General features: G+C 42.1%; 1 protein-coding gene across 5 annotated transcripts in view; it reads right to left on the bottom strand.

The window, feature by feature from the left end:
- The window catches only part of CREB5 (cAMP responsive element binding protein 5), a 420873-nt gene that overhangs the window by 18839 nt on the left and 383349 nt on the right, over window positions 1-18685 (bottom strand). For all 5 annotated transcript variants that reach the window (XM_083188949.1, XM_083188952.1, XM_083188950.1 and 2 more), the window contains one exon: window positions 11246-11572. In XM_083188949.1, coding sequence (XP_083045075.1) covers window positions 11246-11572 — 327 coding nt within the window. The remainder of the gene's footprint in view (window positions 1-11245; window positions 11573-18685) is intronic.

Here is an 18685-nt window from a genome sequence, read left to right as displayed (position 1 = left end):
AATAATTTTTTATTGTAGGAACTTGGCATGCCAGCCCACGGATGTACGGGTTATTCTATAGCAGGCCATATGTAGACATACGTAAAGTGAGAATAACCTGGAACTTTTTATAATTTAAAAGCTTTATTGTACGAGCATAAAATGTTAGTAACCTCAATAGCATCTTATTAGTAAACATGTATTACTATGGCGCCAGCATACTCTGTATATACCTAGCGGAACTCTTCTTCCTCCTATTCGCAGCATTACTCAAGTGGAGGTTCGTTATGCTATTCATTGCAAGTCATGTTATCACTACCTTGCCCCATCAACTTCACAGTGCATCTGGTAGGACGGGCTACTGTCCTGGTAGTCAGTGGGCTCTTACTGAAATTAGTGATGATGATGAAATATTATGAAAGAGGAGTTAAGTATGCAAACTATAGAAACGGTGGTATTTTTATGTATAAATCAAGCTATATATAATCATTGATAAGAGTTCGCTGCCAGACAACATAATAGAAGTCCTTACTGCTGGGTGACACCCTTCAATGCATTACTGACATAAATCATGTTAAATCACAGGCACAAGGTCACTTAATGCTATGGGATGTCCATTCAAATGTAAAACTTGCAGCTGACGCCATTCAGCAGGAATCACTGGTTCATCTTATTGTCACTATTATTTATCAAGAATCATTTGCATTTCCAAAACAGTACTTCTAACTAAATATAAGTAACTAGTAAGCCCGCTCGAAGCAAAGGCTTCCAAAGCTAGTAAGGTAGCTAATGTGTGAGAGAAAGTGATGTAGTTTCACTTGCTGCCAACAGGTGGCAGTGTTTCACACAGACACTAGACATATATAATATATAGAGATGAACCTAGTGTTTACACACATACACACACACACACACAATGTGATAGACACCGCAGGGGACCGAACAGACCAGGATAAACCAGAGAGAACATTACTTTACCCCTATCTATCACATTGTATTTATTTATTAACAGTTTCTTATATAGCGCACACATATTCCGCAGCACTTTACAGAGAATATTTGAACATTCACATCAGTCCCTGCCCCAGTGGAGCTTACAATCTATGGGCCTTATTCTGGTTGGTGCGGGCGGGCCGTACGCGTACGTTCCGGGGTTTTTAATGATCTGCGCATGCGTACCATCTCCAATGCGCAGGCGCGAACACTCCACAACGCTTACGGACGGGTCTCTCCGTGCGAAAAAACCTGTACGCGAGAGTACGGACATTGGGGGCGGCATAGGGGCGTGTTGAGGGGAGCGGCCGAAATAATGAGGGAAAATGGGCGTAAACATGGGCGTACACGGGGGTGTGCACCAAAAATGAACGGTGCTACTACCGCTCGATCGGCTAAAGCACCGTTCATTTCAGGCACAAAACAGGCGGCCGCCAACCGCCACCTCAGACCACCCCTACAGATACCGCATGCCAGCGTGCGCCTGGGTTTGCTAATTTACGCTGATTACTACTCAAACACATACACCTGAATATAATAAGCAATGCTGCAGTCTATTAAGTCCAAACCATGATTTCACTACCTGCAAGCCACACACAGCACTCAAACACCTTGAAAGCTTATCTTTCTATACTTCTCGACATTTAAAGGTTTGTTTAATTTAAGGTAAGAATCTTTGTAAGACCTGCTTATATATGCTAAGGTAGGTATTTGTTAAACAGTTATACACATTCACTACGTGCTTTCATAGACTTTACACAGTAGCACACTCAATCTACACAAGTCGACATGTGTCAACGTTTTCACTGTAACATCAACATAAGTTGATCTAAAAGTAACAGCAATGTGGGGACACATAGATAGTGATTAAAATGCCACATTAGAACATAACAAATATACATGTAATGAGGGTTAAAATGTTGTTTTATTAGGGTCTTTATTAAGGTAGACAATTGAGTTAATAGAAAACAATAATTGAATAACAATTAGAATAATTAATTAATTGTCTGAATTATAGTTGAAAGGCAAGATTTGCAGGTGCATATATGTGAAGGGTATGCCAGCGTGCACGGACGTACGCTCACTCTCATGAGCGGTGACATAAGCTGAGTTTTCCATTGAAAACAATAGCGACCCGTCCGTGCAAGCTGGCGTACGCTCAGATTGCCGCGGGAAGACGGACGAGAGACGTCCGTAAACGGTGGCGTACGCTCTGTTGTACGCCAGTTGTCGGAGTCTAAGGGCTGATCAGTCCGTGTACGTTGGCTTACGCTCAATTGTACGCCACTCCCCTTCGACGTTGTTTCTGGCCGTACGTATGCGGCTGATTTGTGGGTGGACTTAACCTCAACGGCCGCGTACGGAGAGCGTACGCTAATATGGAACGTACGCACGTTTGGCCGCACCGATCAGAATAACCCCCTATATTCCCTACCACATGTACACACACACACACACACAAACACACACACACATTCTAGGGTTAATTTTGTTAGGAGCCAAATGACCTACCAGTATATTTTTGGATTGTGGGAGGAAACCGGAGTACCCGGAGGAAACCCATGCAAGTACGGGGAGAATATACAAGCTCCGCACAGTTAGAGCCATGGTGGTAATAGAACCCATGACCTCAGTGCTGTGATGCATTAATGCTAACCATAACACCATCCATACTGCCCTGTGTGTGTGTGTGTGTGTGATTTTAATGTAGCTCATCTAGCCGTCTGCCCCCCTCACTTCCCGAATTCACCTGCACGGCTGCGAATGCGTGTTTTGCATAAACATCCATTCTCATCCTTCTGTGGGTGGACCATATAATTTGATCGTCGCTGACCATTGAATGATTTAGAGCATACACGTAAAATGAAGGCACTCTCAGGTGCTTTAGCTTTGCATGCACCCTGTAGGAGAACAGGGTGGGCAGCTAAACATCCGGTTATGTCAGCTTCCATCCCCCCGCAGACGCGTCACTGCTTTATTTCCATGGGAACGCCCAGCAAACTTGCAGTTCACCATGCCCAATCGCACCCGGCGTCTGCACATGCACAGAAGTGTGCAGACGCTAAACATCGACCCCCCTGCCCCCCCCCCCCCCGTGTGAACTTTGCAGTGCTGCGTGTGAACCAGAAAAAGGTCCCTAGGCTTTAAATGTACTGTAATGAGAGTTCCACTTGATGGAATATAACAAATTGTTTCTTTTATCACTAATTCCCATGGTGCAGGGCTTATGGATACATTGACTAAAGAGCAGATTTATAGAAGCGGTGATGTTGCCCATAAGGCCATAGCAATCACTCAGATTCTAGATGTACCCCCAACAGTGCATGTTTTACAAGTCACCCGGCAGGTGCACTCATTATTCAGGCACATTTGAAAAGACCCACAGGTGGAGCTAATTACAGCACTTGTGATTCTGTGTGGAGACCTGCAAAACATGCACTGTTGGGGGTACTTGAGGACCAGGGTTGGGAACCACTGTGCTAGATAAATGATTAGTATAATCTGACTGGGTGATATAGGTAACATCTCCCCTGTTATAACCCTGCACTTTAGTATGAACAGAGCTGTCATTTTATTTTGCAGCAGGGATTTTTACCTGATTTTTGTATGTAGCCCTCAGTACCAGAGCACCTTTATTTAGAGTTGATCTAGGATGCCCCTACTCAGAACTGTAAACACATAATAACATTCTGAATTCCCCAGCCCCTCCAGCGGTGTTGCCAGCTATTCCTGGCTGGGTAATGCCTCACGTGAGCTCAACTCTGATTACAGTTTATGGAGGATTAATTTCAATTTTCCAGCGCAATCAATATTTTACAATGGTCTTTACTTTCTTCTGTGCTGTTGCATGTACATTGTATATGTAGTGCACACTGCTGCATGGTCAGTGAGCTACAAAAAATGTGATTGTAAAAAAAAAAAAAACGGTAAAATAAAATGGTTCAAAAAACGTCCTTGTAGCCTACTTCATACTGTAGGTAATGTGTATAAGCAGGTCAACACTCCAAACCTCACCCCACCAGGTGTCCCGGTAGGGTTACCACCTAGTCCCTTTAATTCCGGACACATATTAATTACACAGGTTCTGTGGCTGGCTGACTTCAAGACTCCACTTCACCTGATTTTAAACTGCCACAGAACCTGTGTAATTAACATGTGTCCGGAATTAAAGGGACTAGGTGGTAACCCTATGTCCCGGCCATAGCACACAGGGTATATGCCCTTCTCCTTTAATGTTTAAGGAAATGACAAGGTTCAGAGGTATGGGGCCACTGGCTGATAGATTTCTTAAGGGATTTGACATTCCAATGTAAGTTTTATCTACGGCCTACGCTACAGAATGTTATGTTGCATAGTACAGCGGTGATGTCACCACTGCCCAAATATAAGTGATAACATAGCTGCTATCTCACCAAAGGAACATAATTCAGTGAAAATAATAAATGTCCGTGTTCCATGGGCTAAATGTGAAGTGTAACATAAATGGATGTATGTGACCGTGCCTCATAACACAAGGTACGGTAGCACATTTGTGTAAAGCAGCGTACACATTAGACATATTGAATGATATGTATGATAACGAGTAGTCATAACGTCAGTTCTGTGCATGTCGTATAGTGCGTATGCAATACATCGTTAACAATGTGCGCTCCTGCGGGTCGTTAGCGATGTCCTTTGTTGTCTGTGCTGTATGCGGTCCCTGGGTCAACAATGTCTAGGTCAAAAATCACCAGGCTGACCACTAATAGTCAACAGTAACTAGGTCAACACTTGAAATGGGCAACATACCATATGTCAGCACTGACAGGTCGCCAAAAGCTTAAAGTCAACATGAGCATGGTCAACACGCACAAGGTCGACATGCGGTTTTCAAATTTTTTTGGGGTGTACACCAACTCGGTTCATACTTTACTATCCAAGTGGGCATAGAGTGAGAATATAATAGTGTGCCGAATGCAGCGAGCCATCGAGCCATTGGAGAGGACGTGTTGACCTTGTGGGTGTGGACCATGCCCATGTTAAACTGGTGTCAACCATTTCAAGATGTCAACCTTGTCACTGTCGACCATTAGTGGTCAACCTAGTGACTGTCAACTTAGACAGTGTCTATCTATTATATCGTAACCGTCTGTGCATGCAGCTCAATATGTAGGTATTGTCAATGACAGCTTTACTCCTGGATGTGGGCACTAATGATATAGATTGTAAAAATCGCTTAGTGTGTATGCACTATATTGTTTGACCGGGAGTACCGGGCAGTTAAAGGGAAATCGATGACAACATCACATCGTTTACAGTGTCTGTCATCTAGCGTGTACCCAGCTTAGGTCTGCAAGTTCTGCTTGCGATTGTTACTATAGTAGAGAGAGGTTACCATCTGCTGTAGATTAAATCACAAATCACATTGCTGCCATTTTAACCTCTTATTGCAGAAACTCAGGCTTGGCATAAGCATCGCATAAGTTCAAAGGCGTAGCCATTGGCACCTAAATTATTTCTGACATACAGCCTCGGGTAAGCAAAATATTTGTAATGGTGCTGATGCATTGAAGAGATTCACATTGATCAAAAGTGCCATTACATTAAGCCTGTAAGACTAAGTGTGGCCCTTGGGAGTCTGACAGGTGAGTGGAACTTAGATGGCACATGATTGACATACAGAGTTACCGGGTCATGTGATTACTTGGCAGCACTCAAGACTCTGACAGGCAAGACATAAGACCTTGTAGAATGATTTTATATCTTGCTGATGTACTGAATATGTGTGGTGACACCTTGTTTTATGCTGCAAAATATTGGCATCTTGCATATTGTGCAAAATAAAATGTAAAAAAAAACAATCTGAATCTGCTTTCTCACATGCTTAGGGGGAAATGTACTAAAATGGGAGTTCTATTTCACATAGGATGTTGTTGCTATGGGCAACCAATAGAAGATAATGGATAATATCTGATTGGTTGCCCATAGCAACATCCCATGTGAAATAGAACTCCCATCTTAGTAAATTTTCCCCTTAGTATCAGTCTTAGCGATCTGTCTAGAAAAAAAAGTATGCACGGATAGCTTAGTGTGTGCACCCTATAGCAGGCATGTCCAAACTGTGGCCCTCCAGCTGTTGTGAAGCTACAAATCCCAGCATGCTTTGCAATAGTTTTAGCATTCCCTAATAGCAAAGATGTGGCAAGGCATGATGGAATTTGTAGTTTCACCACAGCTGAAGGGCCATAGTTTGGACGTGCCTGCCCTATAGCGATGGCGATGCGCGGTCCCGGCGTGTATTCATCGCCCCGGACAGATAGACAGAGCATGTCCTACTAAGATCACCTGTAAGAATAGGCAAAACATTGCGCAGCACAGATCGCTCAGAACACATAGAAAGGTGCGTCGCATGTGTGCAACGATGTGTGCTAAGAGATCTGTTCTTAAGAACCTCGGTCAGCGTGGGGCTTCCATTGCCTCGTGTGTGCGGGGCTTAAGCATGTGGCATAGCACGTGGAAATAAGCTAAAAAATCCCATAAATGAAAGTCATCTGTATGTGACTCAAAGATTTTCAGGGCTAATTTTGAAACAATTTTTGTAGACACGTGTTGAACGATATAAAATATTTATCACTGTGACATCTGCAAAAAAAAGTATTATAGTGTATTACAAATGAACAAAAATGTAATACTGCCTATACTGAGGCTTACTGATGTAGGCTCGCTCCTGTGTTACTCCCTCGCTACATAGATGTGTGTTTATTATAAAACTGCACCTGTACTGGCTGTTCTGATTTTATCTTTTTCATAATGAGGGCTGCAAATGAATGGGCTCGTAGACCGAGTCTTAACGTTTCAGTGCGGCTGTCACATAAAAGACAGTCTGTTCATTTGTACATAGAGTATAGCATACATATTTTATTTTTTTTGAGGATTCCGTGGTCTGTAATTTATGTGTCTGCAGCCCTGTTTGTAACACATCTGCTGTCTGACGAGAATTTCAGCCAAAAAAAAGTTTACCTTCTTAATGTATTTACAACACAGATGAGCATTTGTGAGGTTGATTTAAAAACACCTTTTCTTTACACATATATATTACACCAGACAACAAATGTCGCGCTAGACATGAAGGTTACAAGCATCTAAATGCAGACTTGTATTTCCTTTCACTGGTTACTTAAAGGAAAGTACAGTAATTGATGTCTCTTGACGTCAAAAAGGGTAATTATTAATTAAATATGATTTTGGCTGGAAACAATTGTTGTGCCTGTAAAAAGATGGCTTTGAACAATGTACTTGAGTATTTCCCTCACTTAATAAACAAAGATGAGCAAATATAGCAATACACAGAAAGGTTATGTTTTATTGGGACTGTTTAATGTTGAGTATTTACAACAGTTCAGATGTTTCTTTTTCGGTTCTGTGTAGTATTTTACATTTTTATAAACATAATGAACATTTTTTGGGCCATAAATTTTAACATGTTTATATGAATTCACTAAATGTCTGATGTTTGTTCTTGATTTTTTATTTGCAACCAATAAGTCATAACAAAATATGGCTAATTGGCTTCAAAATGTTAATTACAAAGAATGGCATCTGCCAAAAAGAACTAAATCAGATGATGATAATAATAATAATAATAATAATAATAATAATAATAAAAATAATAAAAAAGTAAAAGGCATTAATAATAAAAGTGAGTAAAAAAAATGTCAGAGGACAGTCAGATAACATAAGCAAGGGATATTGTTGGGCCAGTTTTAATTAGGATATTCCTCCCAAAACTGAATATTCTGTTACAATTTGTTTATATGTGTGTTCCAGTACAAGTCTGTCAAGAAAACTGCAATGAACAAATCTGCAAATGTATTTTATACAGATGTGCCCTCACACTCCTCTCCACATGGTGCAAGATGCATGGTGCAATCATTGGCATCGTGGCTGCTTCCAAAGTTACTTCTAGTGTCCTAGGCTGTCGGATTTTAGTTGCAGAGGAATTAGCATAAAGTTGCAGATTCAAAACAGCGACGCACGACGCACCCCATGCGAAGACTCAGCAATCATTTGTGTTTTAACCCAGGTTAACATCTGGGTTGTACCCAGCAGCTGCATGCCGGCACCAGTGTCAAGTAGAGATGGGCAAAACGGATCATTAAGCTGAGCCGGGATCCGACGGATCGCTCAGTGAAAAGATACTGATCTTTTAGACGGATTCTCGGTTCACTTTAAAAAAAAAAAGGGGGAAATACATGACCGAGTAAAAACACTGATCGATGGCTGGGTGCAGAATAACCATCGATGGCGTCTGCACAGATGGCCATCCCTGGCAGCAGCAGCTAATCTTTCTATCGCTTGTAGTCACAGCACTGTACTCAGTCTATAGAGGTAGTACATCTCAGCTGCCATAGGTGGCAGCACTGAGATCAGGAAAATGCATTGTAAACTGAAACGGATCACCTTTTTGGGACTGGCGGCTCATTCGTTCTTGAATGGGCTCCGTTCAAAAGATCCGGTTCGTTCGCGAACGACCCATCTCTAGTATCAAGGGTACGGTACATGTGCATTGTACATTTGTTACATTAGCAATGCAAATAGTGCATATATTGTGAAGGTGGCGTTGCTTTGTGAGATTGGAGGATAGGTGAATGATGTTGCTGTCCAGTTTACGAGGGCTGGTCTGGAAACCAAACATCCACATAAAATAACACCAAACTATTAGATGTGCCAGTGACTTTGAGGAATTATTCCAAGGCAACATACTTCAGCATGCTTTATTATGACAACAGTCCACTGTATGTCCCTACTAACAAGATATTAACACGGGAGCCTCCCGGCTATTCCAGGAGGGTAGGCAACCCTGATTAAAGTACCAAGCCATCTGTTTCTGTCATTTTACAAGCAGGCTAAAAAACAGAATAGAAGATGATTGGTTATGGTTATCACCTTCTCCTTACAACCACCTTAGTTTAAAATGTCTCTTATTTGCCCTGTTTTATATAGCTAACAAAGTTATTACGCTTACAGTATGTAAAAACCTATTTAGTAATATTATCTACTAAAGCACTGATAATGTAAACATTCAGCTGATCAAAAAGTGATTTTTCTGTACGATTTTTCTGTACATAGAATAGTTAATATGATATGGTCATATGTGTAATACAATAGAACTACAAAGTAAACTATCTGGCTAGACGCACACATTGATTTAGTTGTAAACATTTAAGATGGTATTGCTATGTCTAGCAAGGAGATGCTTACATATAGCTCCTGAGTTTGTACTGATTGCAAATACTGGTCCTTGAAATATACCTGTATACGCAGCACTGGGGCTTTTTCACACAATTTGAGAGTAGACCGGCTTTCAGAAGGAATTTTTGTAAATGTAAAATGACTGTTCCCCAGACAAACTGCATGTATTTATATGTAACATACTACAGCCATAACCAATTAGCAATCCACGAAAAGCGCACTTTTTCTCAGCGATTGCAAAGAGTACATAGGACCACAGCTTTTCACGGACCTTGTATATTTTCACTCTAAAAAGTTTTTTATTCATGCGCAGCAATAGGATAGCTATTAAAATGTGAAAAATCCTCTGTATTTATGATACATTGGGGCAGATGTATTAACCAGTGTTAAGTGCAAAAATGCACTTAACGCTGGTTAACTGGGGGGGATTACGTCTGTCCCTAATGTATTACTAGCGCACCTAACGTGCGCTAGTGACAGCCCACCGAGTTATGCTCGGCGGGGCTGTCCCTGCAATCCCCCCCAGGGATTAACGGCCGGGGCGATGTATTAACAGCCTTCAAGGCGTTAATTCGCCCCGGCCGCTTCGCCAGCTCAGGGCTAGCGTTGTCCTATCCCCCACTATGGGGACAACGCTAGCCCTGCGTCTGGCTTGGGCTGCGCTGGAGATCTCGCGGTTTTTGCGAGATCTCGCGCATGCCCAGTAAGCCGGGCAGGGGGGGGTGACGGGGAGTGCGCATGTGCGGGGCGGCGAGGGAGCCGATAAGGAGAGCCGTTAACGCTGGGCATAACGGCTCTCCTTATCGGCTTGGGGGATGTTAATACATCTTCCCATAACGAGTGCCCGCTTCTCCTCGTTATGCAGGAGAAGCGGGACTCGTTATTTCACAAACGTAACAAGCTTAATGATACATCTGCCCCAATGCCACAAATTAGTCTACTTAACTTGGTCTAAACAATGGGGCAGATGTATCATTAAGCTTGTTACGTTTGTGAAATAACGAGTCCCGCTTCTCCTGCATAACGAGGAGAAGCGGGCACTCGTTATGGGGAGATGTATTAACATCCCCCAAGCCGATAAGGAGAGCCGTTAAGCCCAGCGTTAACGGCTCTCCTTATCGGCTCCCTCGCCGCCCCGCACATGCGCACTCCCCGTCACCCCCCCTGCCCGGCTTACTGGGCATGCGCGAGATCTCGCAAAAACCGCGAGATCTCCAGCGCAGCCCAAGCCAGACGCAGGGCTAGCGTTGTCCCCATAGTGGGGGATAGGACAACGCTAGCCCTGAGCTGGCGAAGCAGCCGGGGCGAATTAACGCCTTGAAGGCTGTTAATACATCGCCCCGGCCGTTAATCCCTGGGGGGGATTGCAGGGACAGCCCCGCAGAGCGTAACTCGGCGGGCTGTCACTAGCGCACGTTAGGTGCGCTAGTAATACATTAGGGACAGACGTAATCCCCCCCAGTTAACCAGCGTTAAGTGCATTTTTGCACTTAACGCTGGTTAATACATCTGCCCCATTGTCTTTTACAGCTGTCTATTAAAAGATAAAAAAAAACTTAATTTTTTTTCTAAATTCATTTTTACTTTTGTTATTATCAATAAGACAATTGAACCACTATATGGTTGAGATGAGGTAACTTTTAAGCCAGATACACATTAAGTTGATCTCGGGCATATTTGTTTTTTCTAGCCAAATTGGAAAGATATAGGCCGGTACATTCAGTGTGTATGCCTCATATGCGCAATCCCGCCGTTGTGATGTCTTCTGGTTGGCGTTTATGTAGGTCATTCAGAAGACATCGCTAGTGAAGCCATGCTCCCAAATGTAGCTTGGCATCCCCCGCTGCTCCACTGCTGCCCTGCACTGGCAAGTGTGTATGCACTTGCCGATGCAAGGTCTTGTCACCCGTGATATCAGTCAGGTACGCATAGATCTAGTGTGTACCCAGCTTAGTTTTAGCGCAATAGACCTTAGTGAATGTAACAATAATAAACTAGTAAAAATGACCATAATGTAAACGCTGTGTACGTTGACACTTACCTGTGCTTGTCCGCCCCCATGCATAGGAGCGTGCGGTGACGTCTGGTGATGTGACTGGTGCGGGTGTAGGTGTGAATGGGAGTGATGATGAGGATGCCCCTGTTGGTGATGGGGCTGAGAGTGAGGATGATGTGATGGGTGCTGGTGCTGCTGATGAGGGTACGGGTGATGCTGGGACAGGTTTTGATGCTGATGTGGGTGAGAGTGCATATGATGATGTGGAGACTGTTCCTGTCGGGAGCTCATCATTTCCATCATGTGTCCCATTGAATTCATATTTCCATTAGATATTGTTCCAGGATGATGGCTTAAAGCTGCTTTTAATCTCTAGAGGGGAAAACAAACAAAAAAAAACTATTAAATGACAAAAAAATATTTGAAATGCTGCCTGTTATAAACACATTACACTGCCTGTTCCTTAGCCATGCCACATTAGTGATCATGGGACGCGCAGATCATGGGGTGCACAGATCATGGGGCGCACAGCCATCTACAGCTTATAGCTTTCATGCTACAAGCTTGAGAAAAGCTGGAGTAAATATGCAGATGGAGAGTCAATCATATATATTCATTCCTAGACAACCTTATGGTATTTTATATTAATCAGGGGTAGTCAACATGCAGATCTCCAGCTGCTGTGGAACAGTACATCTAGGATGACCTACCTTATGTTGCAGGTGCACATGTACACCGAATGGGGAATTAAGAAGATACTAAAGAAACTATGGGCGTAATGTAATGCCACCAGAGTTCAGAGGCGGTGCGGGAAGCTGGACAAACTCGGAATTTGTTTTAAAGGGGCAATCACCTACAAGGTTTGGTTTTGCCTTGTAAGTGATTGCTCCTTTAAAAACCCGTTCGTGTTTGGCCGGCATCCCACACTGTCTCCAAACTCGGACGGCATTACATTCTGCCCTATAAACAAGGTACAAAAAAGACATATATACAAAACAATGGTATTATTGTAGATTTTATTGTTTCAACACTTAGGGGGTATTCAATCCTGGGTCATGACTGTTGGGCACGCCTGACAGTCGTGCCCCGGTCCTTTTCTCGATCCACTCGACTGCATCTCGACAGGTGGGATTCAATGTCCCGCCTGTCGAGTGCCAAAAAGGGGCGTGTCCGTGAGTAACGGCCGTGGATCACCGAGATCCGACCATGAGCTCGACAATCCACGTCCATTCTTGGCAAAACTAGCCCAACTGCTTTTAAAGTCGTGCTTGTTTTGCCGAGATGTCTGTTCAATGCTGTCAGGAAAGACAGAATTGAGTAGGTGCCCGCCATTATTTCACCGTCGGAAATAGCAGCAGTGGATTGAATACCCCCTTAGCTTGTAAGTAAACCTGAAAAGGTGCACCATTACAAAAACCCCATTACAGCTCTACAATAGATGAAAACATATTTTCCTATTACAATCTTTGCTAAACCATATTCTTCAATCATTTTGCAGGGTCTGTGATATTTCTAAGGCAGTGGCAGTCCGACCAATTCAATGAAGAGATTTATTACTCAATTCTAAAATGTAGTCAGGGAGTTAGAGCAATCTATCCGCGGCAAACTGTAGAGCCCCTTAATGAGATGACTACTGTACTTGCATTCTAAACAGTCTGTGTTTATAAACTGTAACCTGAATGTGAACCGAGGGCCTGGAAAATCCTAATCTGTAAAGTGACTGATTGCTGATCTCTCAACGTATGCCATATGTTCAATATTATGCTAAAATAATGACCTGAAATTACATTGATAAACTCTGCCAAAACTTTACGGCCCTGTGTTGCTTCTCATAGCATAATTATAACGAGTAGATATTCTCCTTTGTGCTATTAAATTACTTTAACTACTAATGTTGTAGACCACCATACCTACCAATGTGTTAAAGGGGAATAAGATCGATGTAAAACAGCAGACATTTCTGTTAATATGCATGCAACCTCACAATACAACACAGTTGATTCTAATATGTAGGACTTCACGACCATGCAGACACATTGGGAAACCTTCTGAGATGCATCTGTATTTTTAAATCAAAGTTAATCCTTTGAGAGCCACCGTGGCTGTGGGAGATGTGCAAAATATCCACTTAAAATGCCAGCGTCGCTCACAGCGCAATATTTAACTAATCGGTACTTGTGTGTTATCACTGCTCCCATACCCGCGGATCGCAAGTCATATCGTATACCAAATAGTATGCAAATCGTATGCGATTTGCAAACGATTTGCATACGATTTACATACGATTTGCAAACGATTCGATCTGCGATGCGATTTAGCACACCACCACTATCCACGTCAGCCCGAAGTGTGGCGAGCACAAAGAGGCCCGCGAGGGGACGCGGTACGCATCCTCCCAACCTGTTCATACCCCCACTATCCACGTCGGCATGGAGTTAATCTTATAAAGTGTGGCGAGCCACCGAGCCCGAAGCGTGGCTAGCACAGCGAGCCTCCGCGAGGGGACGCGTAAAACGAGGCCAAAGCGTGGCGAGCTCAGCTGATTACTTGAAGTGTATTTTGTGTCCCCTCGCAGGGCTCACTGCGCTCGCCAAGATTTGGGCTCGTTGTACGCGTCCCCTCGTGGGGTTTGCTGCGCTCGCCACGCTTTGGGCTCGGTGGCTCGCCACACTTTATAGAAGCAACTCCACACCGACGTGGATAGTGGGGGTATGAACAGGTCGGGAGGATGCGTACCGCGACGTGGATAGTGGTGGTGTGCTAAATCTCATCGCAGATCGAATCTTACGTAAATCGTATGCAAATCTTATGCGATATTACATGCGATTTGCATACGATTCGATCTGCTACACAAGTACCTACTAATCTTCAATTAATTGACTTCAGATAATTTTTCGGCAATAACTAAAGTAATTCATATTCCTCGACTACAGCCCTGGCATTTTTAGCAGATATTTAGCACACCTCTTACAGCAACGTTGGCACTCAGAGGGTAAAGGAGGCCCTAAAACGAGGGACAGTTAAAGCAGTGGTAGATTTAACCTACAGTGCCACCCTCCCACTCTTCACCGGGAAAATCCACCACCAGCCCCAGTGATTCCAGTGGCTTCTTATTGGAAATCTATCTGCTAATCACATGCTGGACAGCAATCAGCAGATAGTCGATCCATTGATAGAAGTTGTAGGGAAGAGGAAGGTTTGTGGTGTGCAAGCACAAGTTTAATTGCCAGCCATAATGTGCTTCTATGGGTTGTAGCCCATGTGGAGTCTGTGTGTTTATGTTTTGTCTGTTCTCCTCCTTCCCTCGCTGGTGGCAGGTGAAAGCTGAGGTAGGGGGTGACGGCGGCAAACCCCTGAGACACCAGGTGCAAGGCCAGATTCACTAAGCTTCAAAAGTGATAAAATGGAGTGATAAACAGCCAGCCAATCACCTCCTACCTGCCATGTCACAGAGTTTGAAAAATGTCAGGGAGGAGCTGATTGGCTGGCTGTTTATCACTCTCCATTTTATCACTTCTGATTCTTAGTGCGTCTGGCCCAAAATCTTCTACTGCTCAATTGGCAGGAATCACTGCTGGACATTTCTTTTTTTGAAAGCAAAGGGCATAATTACAGTAGGTTATAAAACCATGGTTGCAAGACTTTAGACCTTAGAGAAGAAGCTAGAAAGTGTATAAAGCCTGGTAATGCACTATTACAACTATTACAGTATATACTGTAATGCACTATTACAACTATTACAGTATATACTGTAATGCACTATTACAGTATATACGTTAATGCACTATAACAACTATTACAGTATATACGTTAATGCACTATAACAACTATTACAGTATATACTGTAATGCACTATAACTACTATTACAGTATATACTGTAATGCACTATAACTACTATTACAGTATATATGTTAATGCACTATAACCACTATTACAGTATATACTGTAATGCACTATTACAACTATTACAGTATATACGTTAATGCACTATAACAACTATTACAGTATAGACGTTAATGCACTATAACAACTATTACAGTATAGACGTTAATGCACTATAACAACTATTACAGTATATACTGTAATGCACTATAACTACTATTACAGTATATACTGTAATGCACTATAACCACTATTACAGTATATACGTTAATGCACTATAACCACTATTACAGTATATACGTTAATGCACTATAACAACTATTACAGTATATACTTTAATGCACTATAACCACTATTACAGTATATACGTTAATGCACTATAACAACTATTACAGTATATATACGTTAATGCACTATAACAACTATTACAGTATATACTGTAATGCACTATAACAACTATTACAGTATATACGTTAATGCACTATTACAACTATTACAGTATATACGTTAATGCACTATGACCACTATTACAGTATATACGTTAATACACTATAACCACTATTACAGTATATACGTTAATGCACTATAACCACTATTACAGTATATACGTTAATGCACTATAACAACTATTACAGTATATATACGTTAATGCACTATAACAACTATTACAGTATATACTGTAATGCACTATAACAACTATTACAGTATATACGTTAATGCACTATAACAACTATTACAGTATATACTGTAATGCACTATAACCACTATTACAGTATATACGTTAATGCACTATAACAACTATTACAGTATATACTTTAATGCACTATAACCACTATTACAGTATATACGTTAATGCACTATAACAACTATTACAGTATATATACGTTAATGCACTATAACAACTATTACAGTATATACTGTAATGCACTATAACAACTATTACAGTATATACGTTAATGCACTCTAACAACTATTACAGTATATACTGTAATGCACTATAACAACTATTACAGTATATACGTTAATGCACTATAACCACTATTACAGTATATACGTTAATGCACTATAACCACTATTACAGTATATACGTTAATGCACTATAACAACTATTACAGTATATACTGTAATGCACTATAACCACTATTACAGTATATACGTTAATGCACTATAACAACTATTACAGTATATACGTTAATGCACTATAACAACTATTACAGTATATACGTTAATGCACTATAACAACTATTACAGTATATACGTTAATGGGTACTTGTGAGTTATCCGGGCGTCCGATTTTAAAATTGTATGCCTTAAGTTAAGGCATACAATCAGATGCGATGCGATACGATATCGCATCGCATCGCATCGCATGCGACCATCGGATGCGATGACCCGATTTTTCCATAGGAATCAATGTTAAAATGGACTGAGTCCATTTTAACATGGAATTCAATGGGAAAAAGGGGTCCTTTTCATACCCCTACTATCCAAGTGGGCATGGAGTTGGATATAAACCTGTGGCGAGCGTAGCGAGCCACCGAGCCCGAAGCGTGGCGAGCGAAGCGAGCCCCGCGAGGGGACGGTATTCCGTGTCCCCTCGCGGGGCTCGCTACGCTCGCCACGCTTCGGGCTCGGTGGCTCGCTACGCTCGCCACAGGTTTATATCCAACTCCATGCCCACTTGGATAGTAGGGGTATGAAAAGGACCCCTTTTTCCCATTGAATTCCATGTTAAAATGGACTCAGTCCATTTTAACATTGATTCCTATGGAAAAATCGGGTCATCGCATCGCATCGCATTGCATCCGATGGTCGCATGCGATGCGATGCGATGTCCCGATCCGACCCGATTTTAAAATCGGACGCCCGGATAACTCACAAGTACCCGTTAATGCACTATAACCACTATTACAGTATATACGTTAATGCACTATAACAACTATTACAGTATATACTGTAATGCACTATAACAACTATTACAGTATATACGTTAATGCACTATAACAACTATTACAGTATATACGTTAATGCACTATAACAACTATTACAGTATATACGTTAATGCACTATAACCACTATTACAGTATATACTTTGTCTGCATGAGTGTAAAAAGCTAAATTTACTATTTATTTATGAACTTTATCTATGAAATATTTACTAAATGCAACTATTTTCGATGACCATTTCATTCAATTAAGGGGCCTAGTTATCAACCTGTTTGGAACAACAAATACCCATAATACAGAAACAGCCATTTCCATGCTTCATTACATTAATAAAGTAGCTTGTTACCAATGTCAAAATAATTTCATACAAACATAGCATCATACTGCAGTCTCCATACATCCTATGGGGTATTGGGAAAGACAGTTTTCAGAACTTGTCAGTGTATCATAACAGAGCAGCCAATGGAAGGAGGATCTAGTGACTGATAGCACAGCACTGAACAGATGATGTAGAAGTCCCCTCACTCCCTTCTTATTTCTGGGATGGGCTCTTATCAGAGCCTGTGTCCCAGCTACTTTAGGGTGATACCATACAGTACCCCCACACAAATGTTCCTTACAGCTGCATTTTTCAGGGCTGCAGCACATTCAAGATAAATAAGCACATCATGTTTTCTTTTGTTGAAGGAACACCAGGCCTGAGTAACATACATACATATTCCGCAGCGCTTTACAGAGAATATTTGAACATTCACATCAGTCCCTGCCCCAGTGGAGCTTACAATCTACTGTATATTCCCTACCACATATATACACACACACACACACACACACACACACACACACACACACACACACATTCTAGGGTTAATTTTGTTGGGATTAGCCTACCAGTATATTTTTGGATTGTGGGAGGAAACCGGAGTACCCAGAGGAAACCCACGCAAGTACGGGGAATATATACAAACTCTGCACAATTACAGCCATGGGGGGGATCTAACCCATGACCTCAGTGCTGTGAGGCAGTAATGCTGACCATTACACCATCCGTACTGCCAAATGTGTAAAACAATGATGGTATGAGTGCTAATCCTATTGGGAATCTAATTATCAATTCATCAACTCCATGCCATCCCCTTCTTCTTTGGGGTAGCTGCCTTATATCTAACAAGGTTCCGTCTGGCGACCCCTCAAGAGAATCTGGAAAAATAGTGAGAAATGGTGCCTCCTAGTGTATTATTATTTTAGCTCAAGGGTGAACCCGTCCCCAGAATAAATAAACACCCAAACAGGTGTAGGTGTACCATTTGGTGTGGTTCTCAGACCACCTTTATAGCGCATATGATCAATTCCATGGCTTATAGTGATAACTTGAACAGTTCCTCATACAATCCTCAATCTCCTTATCCACACTAATGCAGAGGAGAGAGGATCAGCAGTCCTGGAGAGAGCTTCATGCTCGGGGGTGCAGTAAGTGGTGGGAGCGGGACCTCTCATGTGAAGAGAGTTCAATGCGCCCCAGAACTGTTCAAGATATCACTATGCTACTGCACCTTGACAAAGGGGCTCGATAGGCCTCAAAACGTTGGGAAATTGTTGCATCTTTTTATGGATCAAACCACGTTTACCACAACTATTGAGTCTGTGAGTGCCGC

Source organism: Crinia signifera, chromosome 5 (genome assembly GCF_055691185.1).
Source record: "Crinia signifera chromosome 5, ASM5569118v1, whole genome shotgun sequence".
Lineage (NCBI taxonomy): Eukaryota > Metazoa > Chordata > Amphibia > Anura > Myobatrachidae > Crinia > Crinia signifera.
The sequence above is the reverse complement of the archived record's forward strand: the minus strand, read 5'-3'. Positions and strand labels throughout refer to the sequence as shown.